The following is a 19,060-nucleotide window of genomic DNA, read 5'->3' on the forward strand; positions in this document are numbered from 1 at the left end:
ACCCGTTCCGGCTTGAATGGGCAATGTCATGAAACGACATTTAGACGGATTATTTATGGTTCCAATTGTATATTCTTCATTCAGTTAACATCCTAAATATTTTAAACTAAAATCTGTTGAATGTTCATCTTCCACAGACAGTGAGGAACGAACTAGGGCTCGTCCCTGGGATTATGGTAAACGTGAAAAATGGCGACGTCCAGTAAGTACGACTGGAAACCATCGATTATCAAGCTTTCTCTTAAACTTCCCAGTCTTTCAGAGTTGTAGAAAAAATTTAGTTGATTATCGAAATTGATGACACACAATGGTTTGCTCCGAGTGGCCATTTTTGTAAATCCGCGAAGAAAAATGTTTTCTTGTCAGCCACATTTGCCCTGTTCTTTATCTTTGCAACAACAACACGTAAAATCAGCTGAGTGAAAAGCAGATTCTTCATTGAATAATCCAGATCGGCATTTCAGCCAAATTCAGGAGTTCACACAAGCATGGACGAGGCAGCGTGGGTGCTCTCGCAAACAATGAGGGCTAAGAGGTGTGATATTACGATATTTGCTAGACTGAATATACATCATTTCACAGGGTAAATTGACTAAACGGTGCCACTAGCAGCTACCATAAATCTTGTCTTGTAGCTGTGTTTGTGTGCGAGAGCGCCCTATATCTTTATCTCGCCTAAACCTGCTTAAACGTGTGAGACTCCTGACATGCCGGTTTGACTTATAATAAACCGTTTGCATTTCAAGATAAGCACCACTACTCTCACCACAACATAGCAGCCGTGGTCAAAGCACCCAGTCTCAATAGCGGACAGTGACATTTGAAGTTTGAGGCTGGAGCGGCTTTCCATGACCAATAAAATGGCAACATTTGAAAGTAACATTAGCTTCTCGGCATTTTCAGTTTCTCTATTGTTCTTATTGTAGAATTTCTAAAATACGGACATTTAATGTAGTAAGCCTGCTGCTGGTAAGTTAAAGCATAGGCTGTTGAGTAAAAACTAGCACAGAGCTCCTGTGTACTAGCTGTCAGATATTTCAACTAAGAAAGTTGTGGCGGTTCGAAATGAAAATGTGGCTTGTTGACGTCACTCGACCACATAACAGCGTTTCATTAATAGACTCCTAGTCTCCTTCACGGAAAATGTATTTCCGTCCTACGGTCAACCATTACAATGGATAATGCTGCATGAATCGATGGATCAATCGCAGTGAGATCTAAATCAGACAGCATAAACAAGGAATGTGACAACTACAAAAGTCAGTTGTAGAAGTGGAATACGGAATAGCCTCTCCACTGTTGCTTCAATATTTCGAAATGACTTTCCATTTATTTTTCTTGGAATAGTACCCGAGAATTGTGTGGCCCTGCATGTCTTTTGCTGAAGTACATACTTGCACAGATATATGTGCTACAATTTTGTCAGCTTCACTTTACTCCTTAGGAGCTTGTCAGCCTCAAAGATCATTGAAACAAACCTGTAATGGCATATAAACAAAATGATGTGATTGACTCACTTTCATAACATTTGATCCTGTCTAAAATCATGTAAAACCTAGTAAGTAAAGTTTACTGCACAGGTGGTACCAGTTTCACCCCACTAGTCGCCGAGGTCAAATCTGTGAAATGTTGCAGTTGTTATAGTCCTCAAAATGACATGTTGAGATAGAAAATATGTGGCTTTGATGGGAACTCTCCACAACTATGAGGCAATGCTGTCGACACTATAGCCACAGTCATAATAATAGGTTAGTCCCCAGTTAATATGGGGTAGTGACTTAGACAAGACCTGGTCGTGTAGTTAGATACATTAAGTGTTGAGATCTGCATGCATTTCCAACATTTACTAACATTTGCCTGCTTCAACTTTTAGTAACTAAAGTGAAAAATCTAATTTGTCTTTGCAATCCGGTTTGTACTACATGTATTTAACACTTAAGTACAGGGTCCTTTTTATCACTCCTACATTACATGTATTAAATTTATTCTCAACTGCTGAAATATTCCAGGTTTGTCCTAAAAAAATAACTTTGTGCAATAGTGACATATCAGGCTCACTCCAGATATGGAGCCATTGGAGTCTGTCCAATCTTGGCAACATGCACGAGACAGAAGTCCTATTTTGATTGGATGAGAAGTATTTCATTAGGAGCATGAATGGCATCCATATCTGGATGATTATGATTTCAAATGATTCAGGGGCCTCTGGTTGGCATGCCAGCTCGGCACAATGACTCAGTCTAGCTCATGCTGGCTCGCTCTCTACATATGTCATTTGCGAAGATCTGTCAGCAACCTGCAGGTGGTCGTGGTTTTCCCCCCGGGCTCTGCGGGGTTTCTCCCCACCACCATGATGTTGTATAAGTGAAAGATATTCTTAAGTATGACATATTTAACGATATTTAAAGTTAACATGCCCCTCTTTACAGAGCTGAAATTAAAGCAGGGTCCTTTGGATGTGTGGTCGGTAAGAGAGAGACTCTCATTGGCCAGTTCAGTTTTGCGAAATGGAGATCAAAACTGGTAAATATATTATAACCACAACAAAAATTATAAATATGATTAATGACTTGATACTTTGCCAGTGACTAAGTTGTACATTTTGCCAGATTCTCGGAGTTCTATTGATTTCAGAAAGATGCTTTGAGGTTTGTGTGGAAGTAAATTAATATCGTGATGAAAAATGTAAATTTGCTTGTAGAATTTTTTCTTTTTTTTTGTTGCATTTTTGTGCAAAACTTTGGCCAATTTACATATAACAAAATAATAAGACAAAATTCTGTATTTTCTAATTATTGTCTCAAATGATATCAGAGCTGAAACATTTTATAATACCAACATATTAGTTTATATTAATAAAAATAGATGCTTAACAGTAAAATGTTTATATGCAGTGTAGTAGTAATGCATGTTCTTTAGAACAAAAACAAACAAGGGAAAAAAACATAGTTATAAGTCTGCTGCTTTTACAGGGTCTCAGTTAGCCGAGCAATTAAACCATTTGGGGAAAGTGACAGACCACCGGATTGGTTTTCACAGAAGGTGAATCTTTGTACATAAACGTACTGTGTTACTGAGCTTTTTGTTCATTCCTTTAATTTAAGCTGTAATGTTATATCTTATGCATATATGTTACGGATGATTACAACATCCGGATTGTAATGGAATTTTGTTTCATTGTCATGTTGTATATTTGAAGAGCAGGAATTATCTTTTGGCAATGATGGTAGTCATAGTATTCAGTTTTATATGTACGTGGAAGCTTTAGCAATTAGTTAATTTATGTACAAGTATCTGTGTATCTCGTAGACTTAAAAGCATTTTGATCAAGGTTAACTGGGTAGAAAATATTTCCTTTATACTCTTTTTTTGTTTTTTGCAGAATTGTGCCTCGCAGTACTCAGAACTCCTTGAGAAAGTTGAAACACCAAAGTGAGCGTTCATGATATTACCATCTGTAAACTCAATTTTGGAAAAGGTCATTTTCTAGGAGGGGTGCAAGGACATATCTTCAAAATCTATGAGAAAGGTTTTGTTTGGATGAAAGTTGGGGCAGACTTTCAGAGGGTTTAAAATTCATTGGATACTAAAAGTAAAACTCAGTTTTTTTTTTTTTGGTGTACATTTTTGTGAAACTTTCCTGATAGTTAAAAACTATCTAAGGTAAACAACTATGCTATGGATTCTGCATCCATTAGAACTTCAGTTGTGATGTTGTGCATGTTGGTAACTGTATTTGTTTGATGTTTGACAGACGAAAACGTGGTGACAGGGGTGAAATAGAGACACCAGGCAATCAGATCATCAGGAAACTGACCATAGAAAGAATAGAGGAGCTGAAGAAAATGGTGTTAGAGGAGCAACACAAGTACAAGTAAGACACCTAAGTCCCTGCTGGCATGTAATAATGACATGCTCTAAATGCTAAATATGGTAAATTAGCTAAAATTTCACTGCTTCCCGCCCCCAAAATTGGACTTGTAGAAGCAGATAATTATGTTTTTAGTGTAGGATGCGCCTACCTTCCCAACAAAACACAATACACCTATCTAAGAATGTTCAGAATCCTGCATAATGTGCAATGTATCCTTCAATGAAATTTTAGGTCATACACCGTGATTCTTTTGTAGGTATTAAAAAGTAGAGCTTTGACTTTCTTCCTATACTTTGTGAGTTTGCTTTGTTTATAATAAACATTGTTGTAACTATCGTTTGAGTTATGGCAGTTTGTCATCCATTTTACATTATATATTTTCTGTAGGAAATTAAAAAAGGAAGTGGAAATGATCAAGACTGGGCAGTGGGATGACAAACTTCCAGAAGTCTGGGCCAATATGCAGGCGTAAGTTTTGTATCAACTATCATTCCACTTTGAGATGTCTTTCTACTACAAGATGTAGTCATCTCTGAGTTCTGGTCATTATATAATTTTTATTTTATTTGTTGTCGTTCCATTGTGAGATCATCTAGTCTTCATAAGACTTGATTTGACTGTTGGGTGGGGGGTGGGGGGTGGGGTTGGGGGAGAGGGACCCATGACCCACGATCATCTGCAGGACCTTCCCACATACGCCCACAGAGGAAGCCAGCGAGAGCATTGGTGAGAGGCTCCTGGGTTATTGTGCACCACTGCTAACCACCTCGGCCACAGAGGCCCCCCATTCTTCATAAGAGTTCTAGCTCATATGAATTATCATTCCACTGTAAGTTCTAGTTCATGTATACCGAAACAGTACAAGTCTCAATGTGTGAATCATATTTCATACATCCTGTGTGTTCTCGCTACGATATGCCTGAAATATTGGCCATGTGGTGTTGAGCCATAATCATTCATTCATTCCTTCTTTCTGTGTTCATAGAGAGAAAGCAGCAGCTGCCGAAGTGAAGAAAGCTGCTACACCGAAGAAGTCTGAGACAGTCACATCATCCAGTGATGCCAGCCAAGGTAAAACTGGGAAGTGATTTCTCATGATTGTGAATGCTTACCAGTTTCAAACACAATTCTCTAGTCAGTTATCAGTTGCTATTTCCAAAATTGTCTGATATCAGAATAATTTCTTATAAGTTTCCTAATGGTATGTAGGATTAATCTACTTTATGAACACACTTCATAAAAACTTGTTTATATAAATCTTTCTTTTTTTTTTTTTTTTTTTTTTGCTTTTGAAGGCATTCGACCAAAGAAGTTGATTATCTCCCCTCCCAGTGTGTCTGAACCTGACGACAGTACACTGGAATCGGTCATGGACATGGTACGACCACTCTGGACACTGTTCCAAAATGTGATATCAGAAAGCATTATGTTCAGTTGTTGTCATACCTTTCTACTTTCCTGTACTGGTTTGTTGATAGATTGTCAATATTTCAGTAGACAGTGATACAGAGCAGTTCATGCATAGTTTTGCATTGATGTGATACCTGCTTTGAGCCTTTGGTCACATAACTAGAGTACTGGAGGTGAAAACAAAGCAAATTTAACCCAGGTGAGATAGGCATTGAAGACAATTTCACCATAAAAAATGGAAAATATAACTCTAAGGTTAGCACTTAATTAAGGAATTATTCCCGGAAAAGTAAAGAGAATGTTTATAGCCTTCAGATATGATAGATCCAATATCCTCTAGTAATTTAGACTAAAAAATTGGCAGAAATCTGCATTTTGCCCATTTAGCTCCATATTATTTCTCACCTCCTTGCAAAGAACCTTGGTGTTCAAAACTGTGAATTGGTATGCTTTATAAGCACAGTTCCATCTAGAGTCCTGCAGATAAACTTTGTGAAATATTACTCATTAGTATGCATGTAGCTTCCCATCCATGGAAATTTAGGCTGTAAACATGCTGATCATCTTGGATTTCCTTAAATTAAATATATTGTCCATCGCTGGAAGTGCTAATTATTAAACGTCTTGCAGTTTAAGTCTTTGATTCAGTTGCTTTTAGTGTTGACCCAGTTGAAAGAGAAGTGCTAACAGTTTGGTTTGTGGGATAGAGGTGATAGTGAAACCGCATTGCTGACTAGATATACTTCTGTACTCGTTATTGAAAAATAAGTAATAAACCAGCTGTGTGGGAAGCGTTTCCTATCTAAGTTAATTGAGGACAGCTTTTGCAATGGCATTTTATATGAAAATTTATGTAAGAGAAAAATGTCAGTCCTGGTTTGACAAAAGTGTTCCTTGCCACAATAAAGCTGGCGGCCGGCGTAGAAGTGAAGTAGTCTTGAGTATGGCGTAAGATAACAATCAAATAAATAAATAGACGGAAGTGGTCTTTCTGTTATCAGTCTAATGATGAGGACAGTAACCAGACCATACCAGGGACGTCTGCGGCTGAGGGGAACCTGTCTGAGCAGGTAGATGTCACATCCCCCCAGGTTCACCCTCTCACCATCCCTGGGGCATTGACCAAGCTGCAGGCTATCCCCGTCACCCCTGTGCCCTCATTCCAGGCCACCCCAGGGGGAGGGGCCACCACCTTGACCCCACCATCACTCCAGCAGACCAGCCCACAGACCAACTTGGCTGGACGAGCCAGCAGGACCACGCCCCCCTCCTCGCCACTTCTCTCATCTCTGCTCAAAAGCAAGCATCACTCTGCAGAGATGCTTCAGCAGATGAAAACGGTAAGCAGACTTACAACAGTATATAATTGACATACTTAGTTTAGGATGAATCTTAGCCAGTCCAGTCGCAGGTTAAAATGTTCACACTAGAAAAGGGCTCTCAATGACTCATTTGGTTGAAAGGTTTCTCTCTCTCCTCAGCTGACTGATTTGTCACCAATAGTTGGGCCCCAGTGTTTATAACCAACAGATTGTCAGGTACTTGCCAGGGGCTGAAGTTTTTCACCAAGATGAAGCTATTCCTGGTTTTCTTCAACCTAGCCTGGGCTAGTTTAGTGAACTGGGCTGGGCCAAGGGTAGTTGGTTTAGAATAATAATTTAATAATGGCCAATGTGTTGCACTTAAATATTTTAACATTAGATGAATGACAGTACACCACCATATATTTGGCATTTCCGTAGGAAGTTGAGCAAGGACAAGCTTCCCAGGCTCTTGCTCAAACTTTAGTGGTGTCCCCTCCTGTGGCCCACCAATCAACACCTGTAGATTTACCAGCCAGTCAGAACAAGGATGCCAAAAAGCTACCCTCGCCATTCAAAATGATTGTTTCTCAAGCTGATGGTCTGTCCTCTTCATCAGGTATGCTTGAAGAGATGGGTAAACAGCAAACGTATTGTGGGTCATCAGTTTGTAATAATCCCTGTATGTGGAATTTTTGACTTGCTGCTAGTTGACCTACACATTTTAACAGATACCTTGTATCAGTCTTGCGTATTACATTTTGTGTATTTCAGTACATGTTAGATGGTTGTTGTGCAAAGAATGACAAAATTATAGATGGTCTAGATGCATAAATTGGTTTATAAATTCACTTTTATACTTACTGAAACAGTTTGAGAAATAAGATTATTTTGAAATGTTTATTCTGATTTTTGGCGGAAAAAATTTTATTGTTCAACCACGCGTATTCAGCTGTCACAAGTTGAAGATTTTGTGTTGTATTTTTATTTACAAGGGGCACCAACTCTTTCCAAGTTACTGGCAGTTCCAGTTATGGCTAAGAGTGCTCTGACAGCTCATGCTGGTGTCACTGTCACTCAATCAATCAAAAACATGATCGTGGAAACAGATCAGACTAAACAGGGTAAGATGATGAAATAAGTGAATTCGAGTGCCTGTGATGTAATGGTCTCATGTATGACTTACACAAAGCATCAAGTCATCTTAAGTAAAATTAAGCAGGCACTTAAAGTGAAGATTTCTGTATTGTTTTGTGCAAATGTTGTGAATGATGATGTACTGATCATGTACATTTATGATCACATACATTTATGAAAGTATAAATTGATGTGAAGGACTGCCTAATATACATTTTAGAAGCTGTTCCCCAGGCTGTAGCAGAAGTTGTCCTGACTACTGCTCCACCTAGTGAGCAAATGAAACAGTCATCAGAGTTGCCTGCACCTTCCCAGACAATCCCTACAACAGATTCTAAGACAGAGATTAAACAGGTGAGTGTTTTTTTCCTTGTCAGCCTTTGTCCCAGTTTATGTTTTTTTCTTTTTTTTGATACTGACCATTTAAGCTGAGTTTCAGTTTAAAGAAAGTAAAGGCTCTAAAGAAGTATGTAACAGTTATGATTATGTTCATATTGTTTGGTTTATGAACTTTTTCTTACATTGTCTTCATGCCAAAAATTGGCACTTTAAGAAAACAACCACAACAAGGTTGAAGTGATGGTTATTCTAATTGCTAATTAGCTGGCTGATAGTATGAGTAGTTTTGTGTAGAATCGCCGGCCCTTTCAGTTTTTTATTTTAGGCGACATGAATTTTACTAAAAACATTAAAAACTGCAAAATTGGAGTCCCAGCAATGTATTTCCCGTGAAATAGATGATTCTTCAGTTTAATTTTATGCCCTCTGAGACTCAAAAAATATTTATTCTAGCTGTATTTTGTTTGGTGGCTCCTGGGTCATTGCGTTACGCTGGCGTGCTAACCCCCTCAGCCACGGAGGCCCCCTGTTTCTGCCTGTTAAATAAAAATATAATTTGGTGTGGTTTTACATATGTATTTTGCCTGTGTATACACTCATATGCCCTTAGTGTAGCTACTCCCCAGACCTTTATAAGACTTATGTTGTAAATTGATAAGTGTAGCTACTCCCCAAATCATTATAATACTTATGTTGTAAATTGTAGCTAATCCCTGAACCTTCGTAAGACTTATGTTGTAAATTGATAAGTGTAGCTACTCCCCAGATCTTTATAAGTCTTACGTTGTAAATTGTAGCTAATCCCCAGACCTTCATAAGACTTATGTTGTAAATTGTTATGTGTAGCTACTCCCCAGATCTTTATAAGACTTACGTTGTAAATTGTATCTAATCCCCAGACCTTTGTAAGACTTATGTTGTAAATTGTTAAGTGTAGCTACTCCCCAGACTTTAATACGACTTATGTTGCAAGTATCACTATTCCCCAGATATTCAGAACACTTGTGTTGTAACTACAGGAAGTGCATGTAGCTGATGTGAAACTAGTGGATGTGGACAATGAGAAGTTGACCCCTGTACAGACCAGCACAAAGCTGGAAGTGAACAACGAAGCCGGTACAGAGGTAGAGAGTCAGCCAGGAGAATCCCGGAGTCAGATAGCAGAGGAAAGCGAGAGTCAGTCAACACTGGTTCCTGAGGATGAAGTGACCATAAAGGAGGAGCCTCTGTCACCTTCAAGCAGCGTGTCCTCACGAGTCAGCGAAACTGGTGCCACCAAGACCACGCGCAGGAGGAGAAAAGGTATGGTGTTAAAGACAACTGTACATGGAGGAAAATGTTAGTTGGGAAAACTAGAAATGCACTGTGATTGACCAAAGTTTATGGCCATATACTGTCATCTTGACGTCATTGTACATGAAGACGGTATTTATCGGCCATTCCTCAGTGAGGCCATTATTAAAAATATGTTCATATGACTAACCATGTGACTGACCATATGACTAACCATATGACTAACCATGTGACTGACCATCCTACTCAAAAGTTAACTTGCAGAAGACCCTTATGTGTAATTTGCCATATGTCCAGTTCAGTGGAGCATATCCTATGCCAGTAAAATACATACTCGTAGTTTTCATTCTGCTTGTGGAAATTTGCCCTTTTGAAGAAGTCAAATTCTGCACAGTAGAATGAAAATTACAGGGATGGGACATGCACCAACTGTATCCCGTGATCTGGCTTTTTACAGATATGACAACAGATTTGAGCTATGATCAATAGTTTTTTTTTTTTTTTGGTATGATGCTAACTTTGATTTGTAAGGCAAAAATATCAAAATCAGTTCAACATATTCATATATTATGCCTGGGCCTTTATGGTAAAGATTTGATCATACTTTGAAATCACCTGCAATTTACAATATATGCAATGGATCTATGTCAGAAAATCAAGTTTAACGAACTGGAAGTGACATAATCAAAACAGAAGTCACTGTATTGCATTTGCAAATGATGCTAACATGGGATTGAAGTGTGATCAAAATTTACAGAATTAATCAAACTGGACTTTGAACTGGGCATCATATTGACTGGAAATGCTGGCTTGAACCCTGGTATTGCTTTAAGGCAAATAACAGTTATATTTTGGCTTCAATTTCTACCTTTGCATTTGTAGGAAGAAGATCTAAAGGAGGCAGAAGAAGCACCCGGCTGACTAGAAAGGTAGAATATTTACTGAAACCAAAGTTAATCAAAGGACTTTAAAATGATAAGGGAAATATGTTGATAGTTTTTAAGGATAAATTACACTAATATTTATAACCCACTTCTTCTCAAATCTCAGTATTATTGATATGATCGACGTATTGTACACATTGTAATTTGTTGTAAAGGTGTTTATTCAAGCATATTCTGAGGACATTATTCTGTGTAGAGTGACAAAACTTTTTGTGAAATCCTGAAATCCGTCAACCAACGTAGTGTTGTCTCTGACAGCCTAGTAAACAAGTACATAAATCTTCCTGAAAGTTCCTCTGTCATGCGCGAAAAGGTGGAGGAATTAGGCTAGATCATATCTAGGTACATAAATAGAATTGTATAGGTATAAAAGTAAGATTTTTCTGATGTGGAAAAATGATAGAATAAAGAAACAAATAAGCCCTCTTAGTTTCAAACGTCTTGTTAAATGCTTGATAAGAACAAGAGGTTTGAAACTTTAGTTGGAATACAAACATGTAGAAAGGCTTATTTGTTTTTTTTATTCTAGAATTCTACATATATGTTTTTTTTTTTTTTTTTTTTTGTGGCTATGCTAGGATCAATGGGATTATGACATGAACTATATGTATTGTCCAGCATGGTGTATAATGGGAGCTAGCTGATGATCACTGTGAGGTATACATGTAACATGAAGCTTGTTTGTAACCAAGGTGGTAAATTGACAGGTTACTCAACCAGTGATCATGATGATTATAGTAATTGTTGTCTCGTAGCAGTTTCCTTGTGGGCATTTATGACACAAATCAATATATGCAATCCATACATACAATCCATACTTATGTGTAGCAGGAGGAGGAGAAAAAGGATAAGGATGATGCCAGCAGCAAACCCAGTGATGGGGAAACTTCAGATGAAGAACGAGAGAGTGATGGGTCTGTGATGGCCTCTAAGATGACCCCCATCAATACCACGCCCTCAGCCTTCTCAGAGTCCATCCCCAACAGCCCTCTGTCACAGTGGTGGGTATCATTGTCTAGTCTCTGCAAGCCTCGGTTTTTACTTTGTTTTCATGTAACATATATGGCCTTCGTGGCTGAGTGGTTAACATGCCACAATGACACAGGAGTCTCTCCACAATGTAATTACTTTGAGTTCAAGTCCAGCTCATACTGGCTTCTTCTCAGTTCGTACTTGGAACTTTCAGCAACTTTGGATGGTTGTGGATGATCATAAAGAAATAAACATACATGACTCCATGTTACTTGGGATCAAGTGGTTGCCCAGATCAATTGATTTGATCACTACTTGGGAATGTATTTTCTGAGCACTTCAGCTTCAGCATCTCGCTTCAAATCCAGCACTCACTAGGATGAATATTTAAGAAAAGAAGTTTGTCATCCGACAAACTGTGGTTGTTTGCTGCGGTTGTTTGCTGCAGTTGTTTGCTGTGGTTGTTTGCTGCGGTTTGTTTGCTGCAATTACCTCCGCCCATAAAACTGACTGAAATCATATTGAAGATTTTTCAATGTTCCAGCACCAATCAAATTATACAAAAAATTCAGCACCTAAATTTATTGATTTATTTATTTTATTGGTGTTTTGTGCTGTACTCAAGAATATTTCTCTTTAATGATAATGGCCAGCATTATAGTGCTAGGAAACCCGGGGAAAACCCACATCCATGCTCAAATTGCTGGTAAACCTTCCAGTTATGCTGCATTAGCATACTGATCACCAGGTTACAAGTAGTATTGTAACTTTGTTGACTACAAAGATATCCATTTTGTACTATGCCTTAATACAGATGTGGTTTGTTAGATTCAAAGTGTTTGAATTAGGAAAATTTTTTGTTCTGACTTCTCATGATGCAGTAGTGACACAGAAGACGAGAGGGCATATAAGAGCTGGAAGAAATCAATCATGTTGGTCTGGAGAGCTGCATCCACTCACAAGTAAGTCATAACATCTGCTCAGACAAGTCCGTCATCTTTCTGCATCCACTCACAAGTAAGTCAGAACATCTGCTCAGACAAGTCCGTCATCTTCCTGCATCCACTCACAAGTAAGTCAGAACATCTGCTCAGACAAGTCCGTCATCTTCCTGCATCCACTCACAAGTAAGTCAGAACATCTGCTCAGACAAGTCCGTCATCTTCCTGCATCCACTCACAAGTAAGTCAGAACATCTGCTCAGACAAGTCCGTCATCTTCCTGCATCCACTCACAAGTAAGTCAGAACATCTGCTCAGACAAGTCCGTCATCTTCCTGCATCCACTCACAAGTAAGTCAGAACATCTGCTCCGACAAGTCCGTCATCTTTCTGCATCCACTCCCAAGTAAGTCTTAACATCTGCTCAGACAAGTCCATCATCTTCCTGCATCGACTCACAAGTAAGTCAGAACATCTGCTCAGACAAGTCCGTCATCTTCCTGCATCCACTTACAAGTAAGTCAGAACATCTGCTCAGATAAGTCCGTCATCTTCCTGCATCCACTCACAAGTAAGTCAGAACATCTGCTCAGATAAGTCCGTCATCTTCCTGCATCCCCTCACAAGTAAGTCAGAACATCTGCTCAGACAAGTCCGTCATCTTCCTGCATCCACTCACAAGTAAGTCAAAACATCTGCTCAGACAAGTCCGTCATCTTCCTGCATCCACTCACAAGTAAGTCAGAACATCTGCTCAGACAAGTCCGTCATCTTCCTGCATCCACTCACAAGTAAGTCAGAACATCTGCTCAGACAAGTCCGTCATCTTCCTGCATCCACTCACAAGTAAGTCAGAACATCTGCTCAGACAAGTCCGTCATCTTCCTGCATCCACTCACAAGTAAGTCAGAACATCTGCTCAGACAAGTCCGTCATCTTCCTGCATCCACTCACAAGTAAGTCAGAACATCTGCTCAGACAAGTCCATCATCTTCCTGCATCCACTCACAAGTAAGTCAGAACATCTGCTCAGACAAGTCCATCATCTTCCTGCATCCACTCACAAGTAAGTCAGAACATCTGCTCAGACAAGTCCATCATCTTCCTGCATCCACTCACAAGTAAGTCAGAACATCTGCTCAGATAAGTCCATCATCTTCCTGCATCCACTCACAAGTAAGTCAAAACATCTGCTCAGATAAGTCCATCATCTTCCTGCATCCCCTCACAAGTAAGTCAGAACATCTGCTCAGACAAGTCCATCATCTTCTTGCATCCACTCACAAGTAAGTCAGAACATCTGCTTGGACAAGTCCATCATCTTCCTATTGCACAACATAATTGTTGTGTGTTTGATTTTTCATCGTAATGTTTGGTAAAGCTGTTTTGGGTTTCCCTGCGTTGTAGGCAAGGATTGATATCTGTTCTGGGATAGTCTAATGTTAGCCACCCTAAACGATTATTTTGACCAAATTTATCAAAAATTTTAATAGACCATAAATTTAAGTGACTTAGAAATTTCCATCTAACCTGACTGAAATGACTTTCTGACATCCAAACTCATCTATTTGACAGCAGTACTTTTTTCTGAGTGTTCACACCATTGCATTTTCCTGCTATTGTGTAGGTTTCTTCTATGCGTTAAATGACATAAAGTTTTGCCTGTTGATTACTGTTTACTTTCGCACGGACTGAGTTGGCAGCAAAATGACAAAAGTGGGTGATTGGTTCCCCTGCCCATTTCATTACCCAGCATGGCAGCTGTTTGACCTAAAATCCGCACCACGTACTGACAGCGAGAAAATGTCTCCCGGCCAGCCCATGTGAATTTCTAGTTATACCCATGAATTAACCCGAAGAAAGCATAAAGTAAGGCGATGACTATAACAACCCTGTAAATTCCTGAAGGCAGGGCCGTCCCTGCCTCAGTGTACACCGCAGACCTCGTAACGGCCAACGTACCATTGTTTGGGTAACGTGGAAGTCACGTAGTCACATTTTGTTTTGTTACAACCAGATATGCCCTATTGTAGAAGAGTTACCTTTCCTGCGTGTTGGAATCGGAAACCTGCCATTAAACACAGAGAATTACCACAACTAACTTTGACACCTTTTTGATAGGACTGTGCGAGTCCGGCATATATTGGAAGTCAGACAGGATTTGTCTGTGTTGTTGACACATTAGGAGTTTGCGAAACACTGACTGGCTATATATCAAAGTAAAGTGCATGTTTAATTACCAGTATGCAAATTTTTGCCCAGGCCTGATTTATGCATGGCCAGAGACAGGTAAGATTATTTTTTGCCTTTTGTCGGCAAAAATCCTGTCATCAATGGGTATAATAGACACATGGAGATTTCGAGCCATGTTGATTGTAAGTTGTCACTGTCAGTTTGACATCATGGTAGTTTACAAGTAAGATTTCACAGGGTGCTTAGTTCTATAGCTCTGTACATGAAAAATGTACATTTTAACAGATATTTGACTTACCACTCCAGGTATACAAAGGTGCTGGGTAGTCATGCTCAATCTTCAGGGGGGGTCTCCCGAATTCCCATTCATCATAAAACGGTGATCATAAAACAATCCAGATGCACCTTTTGTGAAGTAAGTCTGTATGTACTAAATTCATTATGATTGAAACAGAAGAAAACATGAACTGTAAGAGCATAGACTGATTGCCCAGTGAAGCTTGAGCTTCCATGTTTATTACGTTTGGGAACTGTCCATATAATCTCCCTGACCACCTTCGATGCTCTCCCGCGGCACCCGGTCAGTAAGAACCACAATCAACGCATTAAATCATGGGATACACTTTCCAAGTCTAAGGGCGAATTTTAAGGTCATTTACCGTGTTTCAGACTGTTTAGACAGCTACGTCACATACTCTGCAGTATCACATTAACAATTTGTAAACCTGCTATTTTATTCATGTGATTGTGAAGTGGCCATGAAAAACATGGGCCATCAACATTGAGAAAAGAACAGCTACTGTAGAAAGAAGCTTTCCACATTCGCCTCTTCTATTTGGGTTGTTATTTATATAATAATCTGTAGTTTATCCTGTATGTTTTAGAATTGCCACTTCTCATTTACAACTTTGTTATATTGCTAAACAGGTTATGTGTTGCTTTGTCATTTTCAGATATGCATCTTTATTCCTCCATCCAGTTACCAATGACATAGCACCAGGATACCACAGTATTGTGCACAGGTAAACATATCAATTAATGCCATACACTTAATAACACCTGGTTAACCTGAGGAATTACAACAGGTCTTTTGTTTTCTGTTCATGCTGACACATAAATTACTTACATTTACTCATGGTAATCATAGAAAGCTCCCCTCTTGATGGCTGAACTGTGTTTATCCTTTGTAGAATTTTCCAGAATTTTACATGATCTCATGTCAAAGAATTTGAATTTCAGTAAATTTCATTGATCGGTATAATCAATATAATATAATAGGCTGAGTAGGCCCTACATCACTAAATGAACCAACTGGTGCAGAAAGATACTCCACCAGTTTTGCTTCTCTGTTTAAGTTTGTGAAACCTTGGGTACTTATGTATAATTTGCAGACCAATGGACCTGAGTGTGATAAAGAAGAACATAGAGACGGGGATGTTGCGTACAACAGTGGAGTTTCAGCGAGACATGATGTTAATGTTTACAAACGCAATAATGTACAACAGCTCTGACCATAACGTGTATAGGATGGCTGTGGAAATGTACAATGATGTACTCCAGCATATTGAGGTAAGTTGTTATTGTGAGCAGTGTGTTTGTACATCACTATGTTGTCCATTTTTGCGGAATTCTTCCTGGTGTGTTATGGCTGATAATCATTGCTTTCCTGTCTCATGTGTTTCACACGTGAGTGTTTGATTCTTTCATTCATTTGATTCTTTCTTGGAACCAATGTACAGATTTATTCCTTATCTACAGGTGTTTGTTGTCACTAGAATCCTTCATTAGAGTATCAAATGTCACTTACCTACATAAAGCTCAGATTTTTCTCTATAAACATGGAGGTACATGTGTGTATGCAAGTGTAAAGGAGCCTTCAATTTTTATGGACACTCATTGCTACATTTATATTTGTATTCTGTTACTTAATGTTTTAGAAGGATACATGTGTGTGTACTGTAATTTTGGATATTTTGGATGAGGTTTACCAACTGAAGTAATGCTTATGTGTAAAGCTTACAGTAGACGTACTAAGATAAAAGTATATTTGGGTAGTGGGTTAGGAAAATATCTTTGCCAGACTTCTGCATAATAATAGAGTAAGTGTTCTACAAACTAGTGAAATATCCACATTGTAGAAAATGGTTGTTGTAGTTTAAATTTTTGATAGCCCACTGTAATTATTATCAATTATGAGTGAGACAGTAAGACATCACTGATATTTGTTCTGTTTCTTTCCAGCAATATGTAAGCACCCAGCTGATGGTTCAGACCAATGAGGCCAAAATACTCCGAGCATCAAGAAGACCAGACATTGCTGAGAAGGTGAGTAATCCGTCTGTGCTGAGAGAGATGATGACAAGTTTTTATGTGGTGCAGTTCCAGATCGAAGATGGGCCAGTAAGGGAGATAACCTAGTACATGTTTCAACCAATCTAGTGCCTTGTTCAGCTGTGCTGGTTGCCTCGCAGTTGTGTAATGTAGGGCTAGTATTTAGTGAGCAAGTTTTGCAGCTGTTAACACCTTTTGGCGCTGTAGCCTAGACGTCATTTATGATAAATGAACTAAAGAGTTGACTTCCCAATTTTTGTGAAAGAAGCCCCAGAGTGCCATGGCAAGCCATTCTCTTATAGCATGTCACTAATGTACTTCATTAGTCAAGTCATAACACAAGTTGTCTTCATCAAATGGAAGACTGCATTAATGAGAACATGTACACAGAGTATTGTTTATAGTGAGCTAGTCAGTTTGTTTTTGCAGTGAGATTGCAGTGAGTGAGGTTGAAATTGAAACTACACTTTCTGTGCCTCTTGGTTCAGAGTCATACACGTTACCACTGAGCCGTGGCATACTCACCCTGTTAAACTAATCTAATGTAATAGAGTGAAATGTGTTAATAGCCATACAGCAGGCATTGCTTAGCCAGATGTATTTCCGCTGATCAGCTCCCAGTCATAGTTGCAGGTTAAAGTTCAGCTGGTAGAATACAGCTTTAAAAGTTTTGTCATTTACCAGGAAAAAACCAGTGGATTACTGCAGGCTCTCTTCACTTAAACTTGGTTTCCTGATTTTACAAAGGCTGAGTTATTGTAATTTCTGACTTTCAGGAGGAAGAGGCCAAGAAGAGGCGAACATCAGCTGATCAACAAGATGGAGGGAAGAGCAAGAAGCGAAAGCCCTGAACTAAACCTGGGGATGTGAATAGATCAGTGTGTTAGACTACAAGGTGTCACATGCCCTGTGATGACCACATCATGTTGCTGTTTGTGTTTTCAGCTGTCTGGTTTACATCGTGCCAGACTGGAAAAACTTATGCAGAACCAACATCTCCAGCCAATCTTACTGCTGCAGTGTTTCCTGGAAGATTCCATCGTCGATCCAGTATACGAGGCCTGTCCAGTGCTAGGATGGTGGCCAGGGGTAACCAGGGGCCATTACATACATTCTGTAGTACAGTACAGAAATACAGGGATTAGAGTGAATACATCTTGTTATCCTCGCGTGAAATTGATATAGGTGCAGTCATGTTACATACCACACCTGAAGCTAACATTTTACAATTGTCACTAAACAGCCAAAATATATCTGCAGCATTGCGTATTGAAATGGTCATTGCAGAGACTTTTCATCTCGTCAGTGTCAGTAAAATATTTGCACAGAAAACGTATTCAGTCCGTTTCACAGGGGTATTCCTACTTGAAACATGGACACATTTTTTGGTGTGAGTAAAGTGTTAATACGTGTATGTGAATAGGAATCATTCCTCTTTAATGGCCCAATCTTTCCCACTGTCACCAATATGGGGTCTCGTGTGGAATACCAGTTGGCTGTAATACCATGGGCAACGTGGGACCCCAGTTTGAATAGCATTCTGCTTGACCAAGGCTAGCTGATATATGAATTGCGAGACAAGTGATATTTTACACCTCACAAGGATAGCTTGGCAGGAACAAGAACCCAGTCTGTAACCAGTGCTTGAGCGGGATATTCTAACTGTACAACGATGTAGTTATGAGCACTCATCCACTTTTACCTGCCAGAGGTAATAATCAGTCAGATTTATTACAGCAGTGTTTAAATTACTAGGGGAGTGGGGGATTGGTTTGCACTGACATTCATGTTAAAATATACATTTCAAGTGATACATTTTTGTTTGCAGATCCTCACGTCAACTGGGAAAATTGTTAATTTTGGATCCGGATTAGTGTTACAGTCAATAAACATTTGTACATGTATATGTAGGCAGTTTGAGGACTCCAATGCATACATGCAGATTTAGCAGCTTTGTCCTGTACAACATTTCAGCCATTCTTATTGAATCTTCACACCTTTTTTATCTGTGAAGAGATGATAGTGTATGTTGCCTTAATTCCCTGTAAAAAAAAAAAAATCTACTCCTGGATGCTTGGCTTTTCTTAATCCATCAGTGACACCTTGTGTATGTTGATAGCCTTTGAGCCTCAATACATGCATTAAAACAGTGAAATATTAATTTTTTGTTTGAGTGAGTATTTTAAGGTTCGTACATGTACATACATACATGTATTGTCATCTACCAGAGGCATTTTGCATGTTTGACATGTTCTGTGTTAGGTGTAACATTTATAGTAAGAGTCTGCAGAGGCTTAGCATTATGAGGAAGAAAAATAACACATT

The 19,060-nt window shown here is 39.1% G+C and overlaps 1 protein-coding gene across 2 annotated transcripts; it reads left to right on the forward strand.

Annotated features, from left to right (window-relative positions):
- Nucleotides 1–96: 96 nt before the first annotated feature.
- LOC135467911 (bromodomain-containing protein 8-like) lies at nt 97–19,003 on the forward strand. 2 transcript variants are annotated; one of them, XM_064745835.1, is made up of 20 exons: nt 97–202; nt 2,430–2,523; nt 2,973–3,042; nt 3,383–3,432; nt 3,755–3,874; nt 4,262–4,342; nt 4,860–4,945; nt 5,170–5,252; nt 6,286–6,624; nt 7,027–7,204; nt 7,581–7,709; nt 7,943–8,076; nt 9,081–9,363; nt 10,237–10,283; nt 11,130–11,299; nt 12,152–12,232; nt 15,358–15,426; nt 15,796–15,973; nt 16,646–16,729; nt 17,512–19,003. In XM_064745835.1, exons 1-20 carry the CDS (start codon nt 190–192, stop codon nt 17,584–17,586), a joined length of 2,364 nt encoding a protein of 787 aa, XP_064601905.1. In that variant the 5' UTR covers nt 97–189; the 3' UTR covers nt 17,587–19,003. The 2 variants fall into 2 exon arrangements, with proteins under 2 accessions (XP_064601905.1, XP_064601904.1); XM_064745834.1 differs by having other exon boundaries at nt 98–202; nt 11,127–11,299.
- The last annotated feature ends 57 nt before the right edge of the window (nt 19,004–19,060 follow it).

This window comes from Liolophura sinensis, chromosome 6 (genome assembly GCF_032854445.1).
Source record: "Liolophura sinensis isolate JHLJ2023 chromosome 6, CUHK_Ljap_v2, whole genome shotgun sequence".
Classification (NCBI taxonomy): domain Eukaryota; kingdom Metazoa; phylum Mollusca; class Polyplacophora; order Chitonida; family Chitonidae; genus Liolophura; species Liolophura sinensis.